At 42.0% G+C, this 23,026-nt stretch overlaps 2 protein-coding genes across 2 annotated transcripts in view; both read left to right on the forward strand.

Moving 5' to 3' along the window:
• Window positions 1-11,314, forward strand: part of LOC133619182 (uncharacterized) — a 178,677-nt gene extending 167,363 nt beyond the window's left edge. The window contains exon 7 of the mRNA XM_061980106.2: window positions 11,302-11,314. The gene's annotated coding sequence lies outside the window, so the exon portion shown is untranslated. The remainder of the gene's footprint in view (window positions 1-11,301) is intronic.
• LOC133619194 (uncharacterized) lies at window positions 2,299-22,774 on the forward strand. Its single transcript, XM_061980127.1, has 2 exons — window positions 2,299-2,566; window positions 21,200-22,774. Exons 1-2 carry the CDS (start codon window positions 2,404-2,406, stop codon window positions 22,066-22,068), a joined length of 1,032 nt encoding a protein of 343 aa, XP_061836111.1. The 5' UTR covers window positions 2,299-2,403; the 3' UTR covers window positions 22,069-22,774.
• Window positions 22,775-23,026: the final 252 nt, after the last annotated feature.

A 23,026-nucleotide genomic window follows, 5' to 3' on the forward strand; every position in this document is an offset into this window, starting at 1 on the left:
GGTACAAGCGGCCGAAATGAGTTTCCTCCGCCGGGTGGCGGGGCTCTCCCTTAGAGATAGGGTGAGAAGCTCTGCCATCCGGGGGGAGCTCAAAGTAAAGCTGCTGCTCCTCCACATCGAGAGGAGCCAGATGAGGTGGTTCGGGCATCTGGTCAGGATGCCACCCGAACGCCTCCCTAGGGAGGTGTTTAGGGCACGTCCGACCGGTAGGAGGCCGCGGGGAAGACCCAGGACACGTTGGGAAGACTATGTCTCCCGGCTGGCCTGGGAACGCCTCGGGGTCCCACAGGAAGAGCTGGACGAAGTGGCTGGGGAGAGGGAAGGCTGGGCTTCCCTGCTTAGGCTGCTGCCCCCGCGACCCGACCTCGGATAAGCGGAAGAAGATGGATGGATGGATGGATATTTATAATTTGTTTGAGTTGATTTCAAGTTATATAACTGTCAGCTTAGACTCTGTAATAGCAATTCTGTATTTGACCAGCGTTACATTATTTGTTTATGTTTTCTTCAACATTCACGTACATGTCCTTTAATCACAGCTGCGTGTGTTTTCCATTCAATTTTTTTTATTTATCTCCTTCATTGATGTGCATTTTTTGATCAATAGACAATTAAGCTTTAGCGACAAAACCACTGGCGTTGTTAGGCCTAAAATATTCTTAAGCCCCCCTAAATAATTTGATGTTATATATATATAAATGATATATAAATTTTTTTTTTTACAAATACATGCCGACATATTCATTATAAAGAGGCCCGAATATGAGTTTAAATAAATAATCATAGAACCTGTCATTATTCACTCAGTTTCGCCTCACTTCATAGCGTAAGGTAGAGAGCCCCTTTAGTGTGTCGGTATCCAATCCATTCCACTTGTTCATATAGAAAATGCCCACATCACTCAAAATCCAGTCCGCATTTTCTATGCGACCTTGCTTGCGGTCCTTGGACTTGTTCATATAGAAAATGCCCACATCACTCAAAATCCAGTCCGCATTTTCTATGCGACACTGCTTGCGGTCCTTGGACTTGTTCATATAGAAAATGCCCACATCACTCAAAATCCAGTCCGCATTTTCTCCGCGACCTTGCTTGCGGTCCTGCAGGTGTACGAAGCACATTAGCACACAGCACTGCAGAACAAGAACGTGAACGGATGCAAAATGGACATAAGAAACTTTTTCAAGAAAGTAAGTATTCATCACTGCTTGTAGTCAAATGTATTAGCTCCACTTTACACCAGGTCTGTGTTTGACAAAAAGTTGACATTCCCGCTCTAAAACAATGCTGCTACTTAGTTAGCTAGTTAGCCTGAAATGCATCATTAAGGTCCTGATTATTTATAAAGTTAAATGTGCACTCTTTTTTACCATTTGCTATCTTTGGGGTTACTTAGAGTCTGGAGGAAGACAGGAGAGGCACAGGATCCACGTTGCCTGAAGTCTAGTGTAAAGTTTCCACCATCAGTGATGGTTTGGGGTGCCATGTCATCTGCTGGTGTCGGTCCACTCTGTTTCCTGAGATCCAGGGTCAACGCAGCCGTCTACCAGCAAGTTTTAGAGCACTTCATGCTTCCTGCTGCTGACCTGCTCTATGGAGATGGAGATTTCAAGTTCCAACAGGACTTGGCGCCTGCACACAGCGCAAAATCTACCCGTGCCTGGTTTACGGACCATGGTATTTCTGTTCTAAATTGGCCCGCCAACTCCCCAGACCTTAGCCCCATAGAAAATCTGTGGGGTATTGTGAAAAGGAAGATGCAGAATGCCAGACCCAAAAACGCAGAAGAGTTGAAGGCCACTATCAGAGCAACCTGGGCTCTCATAACACCTGAGCAGTGCCAGAAACTCATCGACTCCATGCCACTCCGCATTAACGCAGTAATTGAGGCAAAAGGAGCTCCAACCAAGTATTGAGTATTGTACATGCTCATATTTTTCATTTTCATACTTTTCAGTTGGCCAACATTTCTAAAAATCCCTTTTTTGTATTAGCCTTAAGTAATATTCTAATTTTGTGACACACGGAATTTTGGATTTTCATTTGTTGCCACTTCAAATCATCAAAATTAAATGAAATAAACATTTGAATGCATCAGTCTGTGTGCAATGAATAAATATAATGTACAAGTTACACCTTTTGAATGCAATTACTGAAATAAATCAAGTTTTTCAAAATATTCTAATTTACTGGCTTTTACCTGTATATTTAATCCCACCGCAGGGAGACACTGGTGTAACGTTGTGGAGGTTGAGCTGCCGTAAAACCTTCGTCGAAGAAGAAAAATGCGGAAGTTAGCAACGCTTCGATGCTAACCTGAGACAAAGGGCGAATACGACGAATGTATTATTATTATTATCATTATTATTATTATTGCTATAATATTCATCAAGCAATTTAAAAATGTTGAAAGAGTTGGTGCGGGAGCGACTAATGGTGGCAGCGGATGAAATATTCGCGCTGTTTGAAAGAACGATAGCGTCGTACGAGAAGGAACTTTCTAGAAGAATCGAGAAGGAGCGACTGGGAGCTGCTGGAACAACTAAAGTCGTGTTACATCCCCAAGGTATGTTTAGCTTTAAGTAGAAGCAATATCATTGTCTTTTCAAGAAAGGTATGTCAACAACGTCATGGTAACTCAACTGTCAGAACGACTAAAACTGAAAAAAACCAAAACATTTTTATAAATTGCCCTGAGTGAGACGACAATTGTAACATCTTTGTGGCAGTGATTGAATAAACAATGAACGGTTTTATCAAAAACATCAAACAGAAACTGAAGAAAAGAAACCACCTTCCCTGGCTGAATGAAATGGTAATAGACAACATAGCAATAATGGTAATAGACAACATAGCAATAATGGTAATAGACAACATAGCAATAATGGTAATAGACAACATAGCAATAATGGTAATAGACAACATAGCAATAATGGTAATAGACAACATAGCAATAATGGTAATAGACAACATAGCAATAATGGTAATAGACAACATAGCAACAATGGTAATAGACAACATAGCAATAATGGTAATAGACAACATAGCAACAATGGTAATAGACAATATAGCAATAATGGTAATAGACAACATAGCAATAATGGTAATAGACAACATAGCAATAATGGTAATAGACAACATAGCAATAATGGTAATAGACAACATAGCAATAATGGTAATAGACAACATAGCAATAATGGTAATAGACAACATAGCGATAATGGTAATAGACAACATAGCGATAATGGTAATAGACAACATAGCAATAATGGTAATAGACAACATAGCGATAATGGTAATAGACAACATAGCAATAATGGTAATAGACAACATAGCGATAATGGTAATAGACAACATAGCATTAATGGTAATAGACAACATAGCAATAATGGTAATAGACAACATAGCAATAATGGTAATAGACAACATAGCAATAATGGTAATAGACAACATAGCAATAATGGTAATAGACAACATAGCAATAATGGTAATAGACAACATAGCAACAATGGTAATAGACAACATAGCAATAATGGTAATAGACAACATAGCAATAATGGTAATAGACAACATAGCAATAATGGTAATAGACAACATAGCAATAATGGTAATAGACAACATAGCAATAATGGTAATAGACAACATAGCAATAATGGTAATAGACAACATAGCAATAATGGTAATAGACAACATAGCAACAATGGTAATAGACAACATAGCAATAATGGTAATAGACAACATAGCAACAATGGTAATAGACAATATAGCAATAATGGTAATAGACAACATAGCAATAATGGTAATAGACAACATAGCAATAATGGTAATAGACAACATAGCAATAATGGTAATAGACAACATAGCAATAATGGTAATAGACAACATAGCAATAATGGTAATAGACAACATAGCGATAATGGTAATAGACAACATAGCGATAATGGTAATAGACAACATAGCAATAATGGTAATAGACAACATAGCGATAATGGTAATAGACAACATAGCAATAATGGTAATAGACAACATAGCGATAATGGTAATAGACAACATAGCATTAATGGTAATAGACAACATAGCAATAATGGTAATAGACAACATAGCAATAATGGTAATAGACAACATAGCAATAATGGTAATAGACAACATAGCAATAATGGTAATAGACAACATAGCAATAATGGTAATAGACAACATAGCAACAATGGTAATAGACAACATAGCAATAATGGTAAGGAAACATGAATGAATGATTGAATGAATGAAAAAAGTTTATTTCTGTCATATAATCAACCATCAACCATTTTGTGTGACCAGTTACCAGTTTAACAGTACAGATTATACATATTTAACAATCATACACATTTACACACACAAAAAAAAAAAAGAATGGCCGAAAAAGGAATAGGCTGAAGCCAAAGCTTATATTTGCCTATCCTATACCTTCACTGAAAATTAGATTGCCTGGAACATCAACGTTAAAAAATCAATGGGATGAAAGTAGTTGTTACTATATTTTATCATTTTCAATTATTTCAACTTTCAAGGTTTTCTTAAACCTTAACAAAGAAGTACATGTCTTCAGCTCATCACTGAGCTTGTTCCACCATAGGGATGTGCCGATCCGATATTTGGATCGGATCGGCCACCGATATTTGTCAAAAAATGCGTATCGGCAAGGCGTGGGAAAATGCCGATCCAGATCCAGTTTAAAAAAAAACTCCGGTCCGTGTTTTCCAACGCACAGATTTAAATAATACATTCCACTTTTCTGCTGCTCCCTATTTCCGTTCCGCATTTTCCAGCACACCTTCAACACATCCACAATTCTCACGCAATTGCTTTTAGCTGCTGGCATTACACGACAGGCTCTTCCCACTCCTTCTTCTGTCTCCTTCTCACAGACAGCAAGCGCAACTTCTTTCACACGTCACATACGTATACGCCCTGTCCCAGCAGAGAGGTAGCAGCATGGCTAACGTTAGCTGTGATGCTAGCGCAGCCGCTAAGGTGCGCGCCTGCTCAAACGTCCTCTGCGCACGGCAAATCTATGCCACGCACAAAATCAAATAAAAAAATAAGCGCATAACAATTTTCGACACACGGACACGACAGAGAAAACAGTTTTCGTCATCATTGTTCAAATATTGTGACGTCTGTCGAGACGCTTATCTCCATTCGGTGCCACACGTCCACACCATCAAAATGCCGAGGCAAATATTTCCAGATCAACACCGTATGAAAAAAATAGTGATTTTTTTTAGTTGTGATTTCCTTCTCTGCATGAAAGTTTAAAAGTAGCATATATTAATGCAGTATGAAGAAGAATGTTTTAATGTAGACATGCAAGCCTTGAAAGAAAATGTTGAAAATCAAGACTACATTTCCTGCAAATGGGTGCATTTCTACCCTATATTTTAACTTTAGATTTATTCTCATATCAAACTCTTTTGGCTGTCTTTTTGACACTTACATCCGGCGCCCCCCTCCACACCCTGGATTATAAATAATGTCAATAATTCAATGTGATTATCTTGTGTGATGACTGTATTATGATGATAGTATATATCTGATAGTATATATCTGTATCATGAATCAATTTAAGTGGACCCCGACTTAAACAAGTTGAAAAACTTATTGGGGTGTTACCATTTAGTGGTCAATTGTACGGAATATGTACTTCACTGTGCAACCTACTAATAAAAGTCTCAATCAATCAATCAAAACACACAGAATCATCATACTGCTGTGATTATATGCATCAAGTGTTCATTCAAGGCTAAGGCAAAATATCGAGATATATATCGTGTAACGCAATATGGCCTTAAAATATCGGAATATTAAAAAAAGGCCATATCGCCCAGCCCTAGTTCAATGATGCCATTTCTGTTTGTCATGTATAATTTTGTCTATTTTGTGTTTATCCTTGAATAAACAGGTCAGTTTCTTGTTACCAACCATTGTGTATTATTCAAACTCCCCTAATTTAGCTGGCTAGTTGTTATCAAGAGTACTAAAACCCTTTTCAACATGATTCTGACAACTAAGTAGGCTAAATAACTTTAAACTTTAATACATGCTCGGATAGGCCAGTATCGGTCAGTGTCGGTATCGGATCGGAAGTGCAAAAACAATATCGGTATCGGATCGGAAGTGCAAAAACCTGGATCGGGACATCCCTATTCCACCATTTAACTCCTAAAACTGAAATACATTTGTATTTTATATTCCTTCGTACTTTACCTACCGTATTTTCCGCACCATAAGGCGCCCTGGGTTATAAGCCGCGCCTTCAATGAACGGCATATTTCAAAACTTTGTCCACCTATAAGCCGCCCCGTGTTGTAAGCCGCATCTAACTGCGCTAAAGGAATGTCAAAAAAACAGTCAAATAGGTCAGTCAAACTTTAATAATATATTAAAACCAGCGTGATGTGGGCGCGCATGGAATCGTATATCAACATGGACGAAGCTGCGTGAAAAAAGCCACCCGGCCTCTTCGCGTAAACTTAAACTTACCTTAACCACTCGCTCATCTTTTCTTCATCCATCCCTTCGAGTTAGCTTTTATGATGACGCCGGCTGGAAAGGTCTCTTTTGGCAAGGTCTTCCTTTTGAATATCACCATGGGTGGAAGTTTCTGGCCATTAGCATGGCAAGCTAGAACCACAGTGAAGGATGACTTCTCATTCCCTGTGGTGCGAATATTCACCGTACGTGCTCCCGTTGTATCCACAGTGCGGTTCACAGGAATATCAGTTGCTGTGAAATAGTAGTCCGTGTGCGGATGGAGAGATTGCGTCTTTTCATGAACCGGATCCCTGACGCTTAGTAGGAGCCATTTTGTGGTCTTTACAGATGTAAACACACAAAGGAAATGAAACGTACGGTATATCCGCGCGCTTTTTCTTCTTCTACGCGGGCGGGTGGTTGCTTACAGTAGAAGAAGAAGCGCTTCCTGTTCTATGGGGGCGGGTGCTTACCTTGGTGGTTGTTTACGTAGAAGAAGAAGCGCTTCCTGTTCTACCGGGAAAAAAGATGGCGGCTGTTTACCGAAGTTGCGAGATCGAAACTTTATGAAAATGAATCGTAATATTAATCCATATATAAAGCGCACCGGGTTAAAAGCCGCACTGTCAGCTTTTGAGTAAATTTGTGGTTTTTAGGTGCGGCTAATAGTGCGGAAAATACGGTATATAAGATTATTGATGTATTATATTTAACAAGATCATCAAATTTGAGCAACTTTGATTGCATAAACAGATTATGAGTATGTTCTAAAAAAAACAATGCTGTGAATGATCCGCACTGCTCTTTTCTGTAACATGATCAGAGGATGAATTGTGTTGTGGTAAGTATTCCCCCATACTTCGACACAGTATGTAAGGTATGCCAGTACCAAGGTGCAGTATAGAGTACATAGTGCATTTTCATTGAGGTGTAGTTTTGCTTTGTTTATAATTGAGAGACTTTTGGAGATTTTTGTTTTAATGTGTCTGACATGAGGTTTCCATGATAATCCATGAAAATAATTCCATGAAAATTGCTCTCAAGACAGAATCAACACACGACAGACATACCTTGGTTGGTTGAAATGTATTTTAAACATGTATCAATATGATACATCACATATTTGACATAGTCTCATTTTTCTTTGCTACATATCCAAAAGGAGTAGAAAGAAGCAAGGCTGATGTAATCCTCTCCGTTTGTCACTTTATAGCAATTACTAACACATTTGTTTACTTCCTGTTCTCAGTTTGTACACAATTAGTGAACGTGTTCTAAATACATCAGTTCTCCTCTTAAAGGGGAACATTATCAGCAGACCTATGTAAGCGTCAATATATACCTTGATGTTGCAGAAAAAAGACCATATATTTTTTTAACCGATTTCCGAACTCTAAATGGGTGGATTTTGGCGAATTAAACGCCTTTCTAATATTCGCTCTCGGATATTGTGGCGTCACATCGGGAAGCAATCCGCCATTTTCTCAAACACCGAGTCAAATCAGCTTTGTTATTTTCCGTTTTTTTCGACTGTTTTCCGTACCTTGGAGACATCATGCCTCGTCGGTGTGTTGTCGGAGGGTGTAACAACACAAACAGGGACGGATTCAAGTTGCACCAGTGGCCCAAAGATGCCAAAGTGGCAAGAAATTGGACGTTTGTTCCGCACACTTTACCGACGAAAGCTATGCTACGACAGAGATGGCAAGAATGTGTGGATATCCTGCGACACTCAAAGCAGATGCATTTCCAACCATAAAGTCAAAGAAATCTGCCGCCAGACCCCCATTGAATCTGCCGGAGTGTGTGAGCAATTCAGGGACAAAGGACCTCGCTAGCACGGCAAGCAATGGTGGCAGATTGTTCCCGCAGACGAGCGAGCTAAACCCCCTATCGACCCTAGCTTCCCTGGCCTACTGACATCAACTCCAAAACTGGACAGATCAGCTTTCAGGAAAAGAGCGCGGATGAGGGTATGTCTACAGAATATATTGATTGATGAAAATTGGGCTGTCTGCACTCTCAAAGTGCATGTTGTTGCCAAATGTATTTCATATGCTGTAAACCTAGTTCATAGTTGTTAGTTTCCTTTAATGCCAAACAAACACATACCAATCGTTGGTTAGAAGGCGATCGCCGAATTCGTCCTCGCTTTCTCCCGTGTCGCTGGCTGTCGTGTCGTTTTCGTGGGTTTCGCGGGTTTCGCTTGCATACGGTTCAAACCGATATGGCTCAATAGCTTCAGTTTCTTCTTCAATTTGGTTTTCGCTACCTGCCTCCACACTACAACCATCCGTTTCAATACATGCGTAATCTGTTGAATCGCTTAAGCCGCTGAAATCCGAGTCTGAATCCGAGCTAATGTCGCTATAGCTTGCTGTTCTTTCCGCCATGTTTGTTTGTGTTGGCTTCACTATGTGACGTCACAGGAAAATGGACGGGTGTATATAACGATGGTTAAAATCAGGCACTTTGAAGCTTTTTTTAGGGATATTGCGTGATGGGTAACATTTTGAAAAAAACTTCGAAAAATATAATAAGCCACTGGGAACTGATTTTTAATGGTTTTAACCCTTCTGAAATTGTGATAATGTTCCCCTTTAAGTAGCTGAATCAGTTATTTTTATTTTTTATTTTTTATTCATCAATCCAACAAAATAATACACAATAATATCATAATAAACCAACCAAACCCGGCCCAGCAACATTCATAATAGCGATCCACAAAGCAATTGAGAGGACACACACACATGCAGAGGTGGGTAGAGTAGCCAGAAATTGTACTCAAGTAAGAGTACTGTTACTTTAGAGATTTATTACTCAAGTAAAAGTAAGGAGTAGTCACCCAAATATTTACTTGAGTAAAAGTAAAAAGTATGTTGTGAAAAAACTACTCAAGTACTGAGTAACTGATGAGTAACATACACACTCATATCATATATATATATATATATATATATATATATATATATATATATATATATATATATATATATATATATATATATATATATATATATATACATACATATACATTGATATATACAGTATATAATTGATATGTATTTATTTTGCTGTTTTTGTTTACATGTTAAAGGTGTTTTAATGAATATACATGCATGTTTAACATATAGATTCCTTTCTTTCATGAAGACAAGAATATAAGTTGGTGTATTACCTGATTCTGATGACTTGCGTTGATTGTAATCAGACAGTAGTGATGATAACGTCCACGTTTTCAAATGGAGGAGAAGAAAAGTTCCTCCTTTCTGTCTAATACCACATAGTGGTGAGTTTTTGGCATCTTATTTTTTCCAGCTTCCATATTCGTTTTTATACACTTTACAAGAAATATATTGGCGTCAAACTCCGTAGCTTGCTAGCTTGTTTGCGCTGGCTTTCGGAGACTCTTATTTTGAAAGCGCAGGCGCGATGGAGCGGCACTTTTATTGTGAAGACAGGAACGTCCTCATGTGCGGTCAGTCTTTAGGCTTTTGACGGGATGTACGGTTGGAATAAAAAAGTATCTTTTTTCCTTCACACTTTTGATTGATTGATTGGAACTTTTATTAGTAGATTGCACATATTCCGTACAATTGACCACTAAATGGTAACACCCCCATAAGTTTTTCAACTTGTTTAAGTCAGGTCATGTGACCACCTGGCTCTGTTTGATTGGTCCAACGTCACCAGTGACTGCATCTGATTGGTGGAACGAAGTGAAACGTCACCAGTAAGGCAGGCACTTTGAAGGTCTGTCTGACAGACCAAAACAAACAAAGCGTGCATTAACAGATCGATAAAAATTAGTAGCGATTAGCGAGCTGAATGTAGATAAAAGTAGCGGAGTAAAAGTAGCGTTCCTTCTCTATAAATATACTTAAGTAAAAGTAAAAGTATGTTGCATTAAAACTACTCTTAGAAGTACAATTTATCCCAAAAGTTACTCAAGTAGATGTAACGGAGTAAATGTAGCGCGTTACTACCCACCTCTGCACACATGACACAAAACAATCCAAAAGTAGTCAAACATAAATGAATAACATCAACAACAGTATCAATATTAATAAGACTTCCAACATAGCAGTGGATAGAAATCACTCCTTGACATTATCATCACAGCCATTTATAAAAAAATAAAATAGAAACATTAAAAAAATGAACATTAGTGTCACAGTGCATCCATTCTCGTAAGCGTGGCAACAAATTGTGTCCAATATTTTCCAGTTATGGTTCATGTAATGAGATGGATGATATCTTATTTTCAATACGTTTACTGAGTGTTGTTAAAAGGAAAGGCCAACTACTTTGGCACGTGTTGCAGCCATGAAATTCTAAGTTGATTATTATTTGCAACAAAAAAAAAGTCAAGTTTATGAGTTTGAACATCAAATATGTTGTCTTTGTAGTGCATTCAATTGAATATGGGGTTGAAAAGGATTTGCAAATCATTGTATTTCGTTTATATTTACATCTAACACAATTTCCCAACTCTCTCAACCTCTTTCAATAAGCATCTAAATCTGTGGCAACTTGCAAATCCAAACTGCACTCAAAAGGAATCTTGAAATCCACCAAGTGTGTTTTATCACATGTCATCGATGTAACTGATAGCTGTATTTTTAATCTATGGGTTGGTCTTTTTGAGGATGTTGCTGGTGATAAAGCAGTCTTGTGACCGTGTCTTTGTTGTGTATGCCAATGTTGTGACATAGTGCATACCTGCCAACTACTCCGGTTTTCCCGTAATTAGTACGGTTTTCATCAACCTATTCCGGGTTACGGTTGCAGTGATAAAAAATACGGTTTTTCATTAATTAAAATTTTTTTTTTTTTTAAGTTTTATTCACGAAATCGCGTAACAACAATGACAATCGACACTGCTTCCCGTAACTTCCTATCGAGTCATTCCGAATGCCATGCGCGAGGCTATTTATAGCACCGCTGCCAAGCACGAGGCCATTGTTTCCAAACGAGCGAACGATCATGGAATCAGCCGGAGAAAAATCGCATACGAGTCTTAAACCGAAAAGAAAACTGCAGTCATTCCGTGAAGAATATTCAAAAGCCTATCCGGGAATAATTATCCGTTCCAAAAAGGGTGAAAACTACGCGAACTGCACCTTGTGCAGACAAGATTTTTCGATCGGACACGGAGGAATTAGCGATGTAAAAGACCACGTTGGGACAAAAAAAACACAAGTCTAATGCCGTTGCTAGCGATACAAGTGGAAAACTTTCAACGTTTTTCGTCGCCCAAACAGATTCTTTGGATGTGATAAATGCCGAAGTTTTATTTACGGAGGCAATAATTGAGCAAACAAAAAGGTAATGACACCAATGTTATCTGTTGGAATTGTTTAGTACTGTTATACTGTTAAAAGTGTTTATACTATTTATGCTTTCAAGTCCAAGTTGAAGAAATCTTGTTAAATGTTGACATCATAACTACCAAAATACAGAAGTATGTCCTTAATATTTTTGCAGTGCTATTTCTGTTGAAAAGTTCAAATGATTACATTAGAGATGTGATGTGCCACTTTTCAAGTGACTGATGGCTTAAATTAATTTTCATTAATTTTTCATATTTTGAATTCTTTTGAAAGGCTTACAAAAAAACTACATTTGAATTGTAATTCCATGCTATTGACAGGACTATTAATTGTAATGAAGTTAGCTTACCATGTTTACAGTATGATAATTGTGATAGAAATGTGAATTTTAGGCACAGAATATTTTTTACAATTGAACAAGGCAGTAGATTATACAAGCTTGGACAGAAAGTTAATAATGACACCAATTTGTTTTTTAATGGAATTGTTTAGAACTGTTTTACCATTTGTTTACTGTAAAAAGTGTTTATACTGTTTATACTTTCAATGAACAAATTGAAGTCTTGTGAAAGGTTGACAGGATAACTGGCATTAACTGTCAAAATAATTTCAAACTATTGAAGTTATCTTACAGAATAAACATGTCAATCAACCCATATGATTTTTGCTGTAATATTTTTGTTTTGAAAAGTCACTGTGACTGATAGAAAAGTGATGGTTTTAGCAACATTTTAACCTGTCTGAATGCAATCAATCATTTTGCGTCGGGGGGCGAAGGAACCCACCACCAGGACTTTGTCCTGGACCTACCGGGGCCTGCGGCCCCTGGACCCTGGCTACTAGGTTTTTCTGATTTCAAAAGTTGGCAGGTATGCATAGTGCGTACAGAATCACAACTGTGTTGCTAACCCGTGCAATAATGCCTGCACACAAACACACGTGGGGGTTTGCAACATAATGTGAGATTCACACCAGCACTTTACAATCTTGTGAGTTAGCACTTTGTAGCGGGCAATGTCCATGTTTCCTCTTGTACGTCTTACCACTCAAGCACTTTAGCACTTAAGCACTCAAATCCAACGTTCTATGGTCACTTAATTGCTGGTCTGTCGTTAGTCATTTGGTTTATTGTTACTGAACTTACTATTATTATTGTGTTATTGTTGTCCTGTTGTTTGGAGCAGTCCTGTTCTTATGTGTTTGGCGTTAAAGGGGAACATTATCACCAGACCTATGTAAGCGTCAATATATACCTTGATGTTGCAGAAAAAAGACCAGTTATTTTTTTAACCGATTTCCGAACTCTAAATGGGTGAATTTTGGCGAATTAAGCGCCTTTCTATTATTCGCTCTCGGAGCGATGACGTCACAACGTGACGCCACATCGGGAAGCAATCCGCCATTTTCTCAAACACCGAGTCAAATCAGCTCTGTTATTTTCCGTTTTTTCGACTGTTTTCCGTACCTTGGAGACATCATGCCTCGTCGGTGTGTTGTCGGAGGGTGTAACAACACCAACAGGGACGGATTCAAGTTGCACCAGTGGCCCAAAGATGCCAAAGTGGCGAGAAATTGGACGTTTGTTCCGCACACTTTACCGACGAAAGCTATGCTACGACAGAGATGGCAAGAATGTGTGGATATCCTGCGACACTCAAAGCAGATGCATTTCCAACCATAAAGTCAAAGAAATCTGCCGCCAGACCCCCATTGAATCTGCCGGAGTGTGTGAGCAATTCAGGGACAAAGGACCTCGCTAGCACGGCAAGCAATGGTGGCAGTTTGTTCCCGCAGACGAGCGAGCTATCGACCCTAGCTTCCCTGGCCTGCTGACATCAACTCCAAAACTGGACGGATCAGCTTTCAGGAAAAGAGCGCGGATGAGGGTATGTCTACAGAATATATTAATTGATGAAAATTGGGCTGTCTGCACTCTCAAAGTGCATGTTGTTGCCAAATGTATTTCATATGCTGTAAACCTAGTTCATAGTTGTTAGTTTTAGAATCAGAATCAGAATCAGCTTTATTGTCATTACGCAAGGTAACGAGATTGAGGCCATTCCATACAGTGCGATGTGTGCATGCTAGAAAAACAGTGTGCAAATATATACAAATATAAAAAATATAGAAGTGCAATGAATATGGTGTGAAATGAATATATACATGAAAAAACAAAACAAAAACAGGGTGGTTGGTGGAATGGGTTATTGCACCGAAGAGAAGGCAGTTATGAGGGACAATGGGGCAGTCCGTTCAGGATGGTTATGGCCCTGGGGAAGAAACAAACTCAATTGACAGTAAAAAGTCGTTGTCGCAATTGTAGGATATGACTTTAAAGCATAACCAAGCATGCATCAATATAGCTCTTGTTCCTTTAATGCCAAACAAACACATACCAATCGTTGGTTAGAAGGCGATCGCCGAATTCGTCCTCGCTTTCTCCCGTGTCGCTGGCTGTCGTGTCGGTTTGGCTTGCATACGGTTCAAACCGATATGGCTCAATAGCTTCAGTTTCTTCTTCAATTTCGTTTTCGCTACCTGCCTCCACACTACAACCATCCGTTTCAATATATGCGTAATCTGTTGAATCGCTTTCAGGAAAAGAGAGCGGATGAGGGTATGTCTACAGAATATATTAATTGATGAAAATTGGGCTGTCTGCACTCTCAAAGTGCATGTTGTTGCCAAATGTATTTCATATGCTGAAATCCGAGTCTGAATCCGAGCTATACCTTGCTGTTTGTTTGTATTGGCTTCACTTTGTGACGTCACAGGAAAATGGACGGGTGGTTAAAATCAGGCACTTTGAAGCTTTTTTTAGGGATATTACGTGATGGGTAAAATTTTGAAAAAAACTTCGAAAAATAACATAAGCCACTGGGAACTGATTTTTTATGGTTTTAACCCTTCTGAAATTGTGATAATGTTCCCCTTTAATGGCTACAATCTTGCATATTTACACGTGTGTGTTCATCAACATGCACTGTCCCTGTTTTAAAAATGAAGTCAAAGTTCAAAAATGTTTATCAAACAACACCAGTATGTAAACCAAGGACATAATGGCAGTGACTAAGATGGCAAGGCACATTTATTTATAGAACACAATTCTTACACAAGGCAATTACAAAATTACAATAAGGCAAAATAAAAAATATTCAATAATCATAAAAAAAACAATTTTAATTAAAAATAAAATTATCAAAAAAACAATCATAATTCAATTTAAAAATTAATCAAATACTTTCAGTTGTCATGTGCACAACTATCCATCCATCCATCTTCTTCCGCTTATCCGAGGTCGGGTCGCGGGGGCAGCAGCCTAAGCAGGGAAGCCCAGACGTCCCTCTCCCCAGCCACTTCGTCCAGCTCCTCCCGTGGGACCCCGAGGCGTTCCCAGGCCAGCCGGGAGACATAGTCTTCCCAACGTGTCCTGGGTCTTCCCCGCGGCCTCCTACCGGTCGGACGTGCCCTAAACACCTCCCTAGGGAGGCGCTCGGGTGGCATCCTGACCAGATGCCCGAACCACCTCATCTGGCTCCTCTCCATGTGGAGGAGCAGCGGCTTTACCGTATTTTCCGCACTATTAGCCGCACCTAAAAACCACAAATTTACTCAAAAGCTGACAGTGCGGCTTATAACCCGGTGCGCTTTATATATGGATTAATATTAAGATTCATTTTCATAAAGTTTAGGTCTCGCAACTACGGTAAACAGCCGCCATCATTTTTCCCCGTAGAAGAGGAAGTGCTTCTTCTTCTACGGAAGCAACCGCCAAGGTAAGCACCCGCCCCCATAGAACAGGAAGCGCTTCTTCTTCTACTGTAAGCAACCACCCGCCCGCATAGAAGAAGAAGAAGCGCGGATATTACGTTTCATTTCCTTTGTGTGTTTACATCTGTAAAGACCACAAAATGGCTCCTACTAAGCGACAGGTTTCCGGTTCATGAAAAGACGCAATCTCTCCATCCGCACACGGACTACTATTTCACAGCAACTGCCTAAAGACTTTCAAGAAAAGCTGGCTACTTTCCGTGCATATTGTAAAAACAAGATAGCTGAAAAAAAGATCCGGCCAGAGAACATTATCAACATGGACGAGGTTCCACTGACTTTTGATATTCCTGTGAACCGCACTGTGGATACAACGGGAGCACGTACGGTGAATATTCGCACCACAGGGAATGAGAAGTCATCCTTCACTGTGGTTCTAGCTTGCCATGCTAATGGCCAGAAACTTCCACCCATGGTGATATTCAAAAGGAAGACCTTGCCAAAAGAGACCTTTCCAGCCGGCGTCATCATAAAAGCTAATTCGAAGGGATGGATGGATGAAGAAAAGATGAGCGAGTGGTTAAGGGAAGTTTACGCGAAGAGGCCGGGTGGCTTTTTTCACGCAGCTCCGTCCATGTTGATATACGACTCCATGCGCGCCCACATCACGCTGGTTTTTAATATATTATTAAAGTTTGACTGACCTATCTGACTGTTTTTTTGACATTCCCTTTAGCGCAGTTAGATGCGGCTTATAACAGGGGACGGCTTACAGGTGGACAAAGTTTTGAAATATGCATTTCATTGAAGGCGCGGCTTACAACCCAGGGCGGCTTATGGTGCGGAAAATACGGTACTTTGAGCTCCCCCCGGATGGCAGAGCTTCTCACCCTATCTCTAAGGGAGAGCCCTGCCACCCGGCGGAGGAAACTCATTTGGGCCGCTTGTACCCGTGATCTTGTCCTTTCGGTCATAACCCAAAGCTCATGACCATAGGTGAGGATGGGAACGTAGATCGACCGGTAAATTGAGAGCTTTGCCTTCCGGCTCAGCTCCTTCTTCACCACAACGGATCGATACAGCGTCCGCATTACTGAAGACGCCGCACCGATCCGCCTGTCCATCTCACCATCCACTCTTCCCTCACTCGTGAACAAGACTCCGAGGTACTTGAACTCCTTCACTTGGGGCAAGATCTCCTCCCCAACCCGGAGATGGCACTCCACCCTTTTCCGGGCGAGAACCATGGACTCGGACTTAGAGGTGCTGATTCTCATCCCAGTCGCTTCACACTCGGCTGCGAACCGATCCAGCGATGTGCACAACTAATGAAAACATTTTCAGCCTGGATTTGAACATTGCCAACGTTGAGGCCTGTCTCACATCTTTTGGAACACTATTGCAGATTTTGGGAGCATTAGACTAAAACGCGGTCTCGTCTTGTTTGGTCCTGAATCTGGGCACCAGCAGAGATGGTTCATTTGTCCGCAACATGTCAGAGATGTACTTTGGCACAAGGCCATGACTAGACCTGTACACAAGCGGAGCGGTTTTAAAGTCTATTCTCTGAGCAACAGGAAACTAGTCCAGTGTTTTCTAACCTTTTTTGAGCCAAGGCACATTTTTTGCGTTGAAAAAATGCGGAGGCACACCACCAGCAGAAATCATTAAAAAACAAAACTCAGTTGACAGTAAAAAGTCGTTGTCGCAATTGTTGGGTATGACTTTAAAGCATAACCAAGCATGCATCACTATAGCTCTTGTCTCAAAGTAGGTGTACTGTCACCACCTGTCACATCACACCCTGACTTATTTGGACTTTTTTGCTGTTTTCCTGTGTGCAGTGTTTTACTTCTTGTCTTGCGCTCCTATTTTGGTGGCTTTTTCCCTTTTTTTGATATTTTCCTGTAGCAGTTTCATGTCTTCCTTTGAGCGATATTTCCCGCATCTACCGGTACTTTGTTTTAGCAATCAAGAATATTTCGGTTGTTTTTATCCTTCTTTGTGGGGACATTGTTGATTGTCATGTCATGTTTGGGTGTACATTGTGGACGCCGTCTTTGCTCCACAGTAAGTCTTTGCTGTCGTCCAGCATTCTGTTTTTGTTTACTTCAGTTTTAGTTTTGTTCTGCATTGCCTTCCCTAAACTTCAATGCCTTTTCTTAGGGGCACTCACCTTTTGTTTATATTTGGTTTAAGCATTAGACACCTTTTTAAAAATCATGTCTTCTTGGATTGGCAGACCGGGGTGGTGGTTCCTCTCTTTAAGAAGGGGAACCGGAGGGTGTGCTCTAACTATCGTGGGATCACACTCCTCAGCCTTCCCGGTAAGGTCTATTCAGGTGTACTGGAGAGGAGGCTACGCCGGATAGTCGAACCTCGGATTCAGGAGGAACAATGTGGTTTTCGTCCTGGTCGTGGAACTGTGGACCAGCTCTATACTCTCGGCAGGGTCCTTGAGGGTGCATGGGAGTTTGCCCAACCAGTCTACATGTGTTTTGTGGACTTGGAGAAGGCATTCGACCGTGTCCCTCGGGAAGTCCTGTGGGGAGTGCTCAGAGAGTACGGGGTATCGGACTGTCTGATTGTGGCAGTCCGCTCCCTGTATGATCAGTGCCAGAGCTTGGTCCGCATTGCCGGCAGTAAGTCGGACAAGTTTCCAGTGAGGGTTGGACTCCGCTAAGGCTGCCCTTTGTCACCAATTCTGTTCATAACTTTTATGGACAGAATTTCTAGGCGCAGTCAAGGCGTTGAGGGGATCTGGTTTGGTGGCTGCAGGATTAGGTCTCTGCTTTTTGCAGATGATGTGGTCCTGATGGCTTCATCTGGCCAGGATCTTCAGCTCTCACTGGATCGGTTCGCAGCCGAGTGTGAAGCGACTGGGATGAGAATCAGCACCTCCAAGTCCGAGTCCATGGTTCTCGCCCGGAAAAGGGTGGAGTGCCATCTCCGGGTTGGGGAGGAGATCTTGCCCCAAGTGGAGGAGTTCAAGTACCTCGGAGTCTTGTTCACGAGTGAGGGAAGAGTGGATCGTGAGATCGACAGGCGGATCGGTGCGGCGTCTTCAGTAATGCGGACGCTGTATCGATCCGTTGTGGTGAAGAAGGAGCTGAGCCGGAAGGCAAAGCTCTCAATTTACCGGTAGATCTACGTTTTCATCCTCACCTATGGTCATGAGCTTTGGGTTATGACCGAAAGGACAAGATCACGGGTACAAGCGGCCGAAATGAGTTTCCTCCGCCGGGTGGCGGGGCTCTCCCTTAGAGATAGGGTGAGAAGCTCTGCCATCCGGGGGGAGCTCAAAGTAAAGCCGCTGCTCCTCCACATCAAGAGGAGCCAGATGAGGTGGTTCGGGCATCTGGTCAGGATGCCACCCGAACGCCTCCCTAGGGAGGTGTTTAGGGCACGTCCGACCGGTAGGAGGCCGCGGGGAAGACCCAGGACATGTTGGGAAGACTATGTCTCCCGGCTGGCCTGGGAACGCCTCGGGATCCCCCGGGAGGAGCTGGACGAAGTGGCTGGGGAGAGGGAAGTCTGGGCTTCCCTGCTTAGGCTGCTGCCCCCGCGACCCAACCTCGGATAAGCGGAAGAAGATGGATGGATGGATGGATGGATGTCTTCTTGCCTCACATAACTTTAACCTTTAAGGTTATGACTGCTTGTAAGGTACCAGGGTGAGAATCTCAGCCCCTTTAACAGACCATATGAAGTCTGGTGAAGAACAATGCTTGGCTTCATGCGGCTGGAGTGCGTCAGCAGTTCCTGCATGAAGAACACATGGTTGCTTTTGGATTGTTCCCCAGACCCCAATCCAACGGAGCACCTCCGGGACATCATATCTCATTCTGTCACGTTCAAACACTGAGGACATCTATTAAACAAGACAAAAGGCAAGGAATCAAACAGAGACAGAATTCAATTTGGACTCAATTTTGAGGAGAGACATGGCCACTGCACTCTCTGTACAGTCCTGCACCACGCTCTGCCGAAAAGGTTTTCGTCCCCTCTTTTATTTAAATATTCAATGTTCACGCACCAACACATGTCTCAGCAGGAATGGAAAGTATGTAAAACAGTCATTGTTTTCGGTCACATTGAAGACAAAGAAGAGGGTGTCTCGGGCTTGGGCTCTTCCTGGATCCTGCTGGGGCAGGTGTTGGAGGACAATGGATAACCCCTCCCGTCTCCTGACCACAGCTGCTTCAAGAGGGCAGCGGGTCGTAAATAGCGTTGACTTCAGTTACCAAATAGTTGGAAGAGAGTTTGTGAAATACTTCAAAGAGAGTTCGTTAAATACTTTAAAGAGTTCCTCTGGAAGTTGAGCAGATCCTGCCATCTGTCCGTGTTGAAATCACAGTGGAGTTTCACGAGCCTTCTTCCTCTTGGTAGGCCTCAAAAGAGAGCCTTCATCTTCTTATCAGGAACATAATGTAATACAACGTTTCTTTTGTGATAACTTACAAACAATTATTCCAACACATTCCATCCACCATTACCGTATTTTCCGCACTATTAGCCGCACCTAAAAACCACAAATTTACTCAAAAGCTGACAGTGCGGCTTATAACCCGGTGCGCTTTATATATGGATTAATATTAAGATTCATTTTCATAAAGTTTCTGTCTCGCAACTACGGTAAACAGCCGCCATCTTTTTTCCCCGTAGAAGAGGAAGTGCTTCTTCTTCTACGCAAGCAACCGCCAAGGTAAGCACCCGCCCCCATAGAACAGGAAGCGCTTCTTCTTCTACTGTAAGCAACCACCCGCCCGCGTAGAAGAAGAAGAAGTGCGCGGATATTACGTTTCATTTCCTTTGTGTGTCTGTAAAGACCACAAAATGGCTCCTACTAAGCGACAGGTTTCCAAGACGCAATCTCTCCATCCGCACACGGACTACTATTTCACAGCAACTGCCTAAAGACTTTCAAGAAAAGCTGGCTACTTTCCGTGCATATTGTAAAAACAAGATAGCTGAAAAAAAGATCCGGTAGGAGAACATTATCAACATGGACGAGGTTCCACTGACTTTTGATATTCCTGTGAACCGCACTGTGGATACAACGGGAGCACGTACGGTGAATATTCGCACCACAGGGAATGAGAAGTCATCCTTCACTGTGGTTCTAGCTTGCCATGCTAATGGCCGGAAACTTCCACCCATGGTGATATTCAAAAGGAAGACCTTGCCAAAAGAGACCTTTCCAGCCGGCGTCATCCTAAAAGCTAACTCGAAAGGATGGATGGATGAAGAAAAGATGAGCGAGTGGTTAAGGTAAGTTTACGCGAAGAGGCCGGGTGGCTTTTTTCACGCAGCTCCGTCCATGTTGATATACGACTCCATGCGCGCCCACATCACGCTGGTTTTTAATATATTATTAAAGTTTGACTGACCTATCTGACTGTTTTTTTGACATTCCTTTAGCGCAGTTAGATGCGGCTTATAACACGGGGCGGCTTATAGGTGGACAAAGTTTTGAAATATGCCGTTCATTGAAGGCGCGGCTTATAACCCAGGGCGCCTTATGGTGCGGAAAATACGGGTATATCTTATCACTAAAGTACGTTTGGCTTGTTTATGTTCTACAGAAGCCCAGGAGCCGATTCTGCAACAAGAACGTCCCCCTCAGCCACAGGAGGGAATCTCCGCTTGGAACCAGGAGGATCCACAGCCCCCCCATATTAAAGATGAAGAGGAGGAACCATGGATCACTCAGAAGGGAGATTATCTTCTCGGACCAGAGGAAGCGGATCTCGCCAAGTTGCCACTGACCGTTGTCTCCGTGAAGACTGAAGACGATGAAGAGAAACCACCCGAGTCCTCTCAGCTTCATCACAGTCCAGGTGAGGAGACCAGATGGGCGGAGCCTCCTGGCTGTAGCTCAACACAACACATGACAACAGAAGCTTATGGAGACCACTGTGGGGGGTCGCAAGCAGATAGTGAGACAGAGGACCGGGACAACGCCCAAGAACCTTTGAGCAGCGATGCACACTGTGAAGGCGACGCCGACAACAAACACTCCAAAAAGAAGGCCGGTAGAAAATGCTCATTTTGTGACAGAAGTTTCTGCAACAAAAAGGAGTTTGCCCGACACATGACCTCTCACAAACCTTTCAGTTGCTTACTTTGTGGCAACACCTTTACTCGCCGGTCCACTTTGAAGAGGCACATGATAACCCACACCGGAGTAAAACCCTTCATTTGTTCAGTGTGCGGCGAAAGATTCACACAAAAGTCCAACTTGAAAACGCACATGAGAACACACACTGGAGAAAGACCCTTTAAATGCTTGCTTTGTGGCAAAACCTTCTCTCACAAGTCCAATTTGCTCTCACACATTAGGACACACACCGGGGAGAAGCCCTTCATTTGCTCCATTTGTGGCGAACGATTCTCTCAAAAGGAAATACTGCGAAGGCACATGAAAAGACACACCGGGGGAAACCCTTTTTAGAGGTTTGTGACTAAAGGTTCTCTCTGACGACATGCGTGGTAAAACAGGAGAACACACGCAGGAAGATGTCAACCTTGTAAATGATCAGTTTGTGGCCCAAAGACTTTGTCTTTGAAGAGTGACTCCATGCTGGCAGTGTGGTGTCGCATACAAATCAAGCGTTCCAATGACTTCAAATTATTTATTTTGCTTGCTTTAATGTAAAAACACAACCTGCCAGGTTAAGTATCAGCTCAAATCAGCAACTAACTCCTACCACCTCATCATCATCATCATCGGCAGTCACTCGAAGCGAGTTTGACGATCCTCCTGGTAGGGGTGTATCCCTTTATGGAGGGCGCGTGACTTTGTTTAACGTGGGGAGACTGGTGCACAGACAGTCACCACACAATCCTTGACAGATAGTCCAAGACGACTGGGGACCCTTTTCTGCTGCAGCCTTCTTCCGCCATCCCAGCCGTTGTGACGCTCCATAGGGTTAGCAATCATCCTCCGCCTGTTCCACCGTTGAGGTCTTGGGTTGTAAGTCCCCCATAACTGGGCCCACATGGATGTGGGGGTGCCTTCTTCCGCCATCGCAGCCGTTGTGGTGGTTCTTACATCCACCATCTTCCGCCTGCTCCGCCGTTGAGGTCTTCACCGTATCCCTGGCTTTGACACACTTGTGATTTAGGGCTATGTAAATAAACTTTGATTGATTGATTGACATAGCCAGGCAACTCCCCTTCTTTCTGATTGGTCAGTTTTGGCACCTCCTGGTCAGAGCAGGGAATTGTTCCGGACAATCTGGGTCCCTTCAGAAGGAGTTCAATGTCTTGATGCCATCGGTTTTACCATCATTCATATACCAAGTAATATTTTGCGAGAATTGGTTTGAATCGACAATCAATTCTGAATTGAATCCTCACCCCAAAAACACTTTGGAATCGTCCTTTTTTTTGAAGAGTCACATACAGGT

Source organism: Nerophis lumbriciformis, linkage group LG20, assembly GCF_033978685.3.
Source record: "Nerophis lumbriciformis linkage group LG20, RoL_Nlum_v2.1, whole genome shotgun sequence".
Classification (NCBI taxonomy): Eukaryota; Metazoa; Chordata; class Actinopteri; order Syngnathiformes; family Syngnathidae; genus Nerophis; species Nerophis lumbriciformis.

Bases quoted from the DNA above. Each gene is read 5' to 3' on its own strand.
- LOC133619194 (XM_061980127.1), top strand. From the start codon at position 2,404: ATGTTGAAAGAGTTGGTGCGGGAGCGACTAATGGTGGCAGCGGATGAA. The intron at 2,567-21,199 runs GTATGTTTAGCT...TATGTTCTACAG, and splicing joins AGTCGTGTTACATCCCCAAG to AAGCCCAGGAGCCGATTCTG.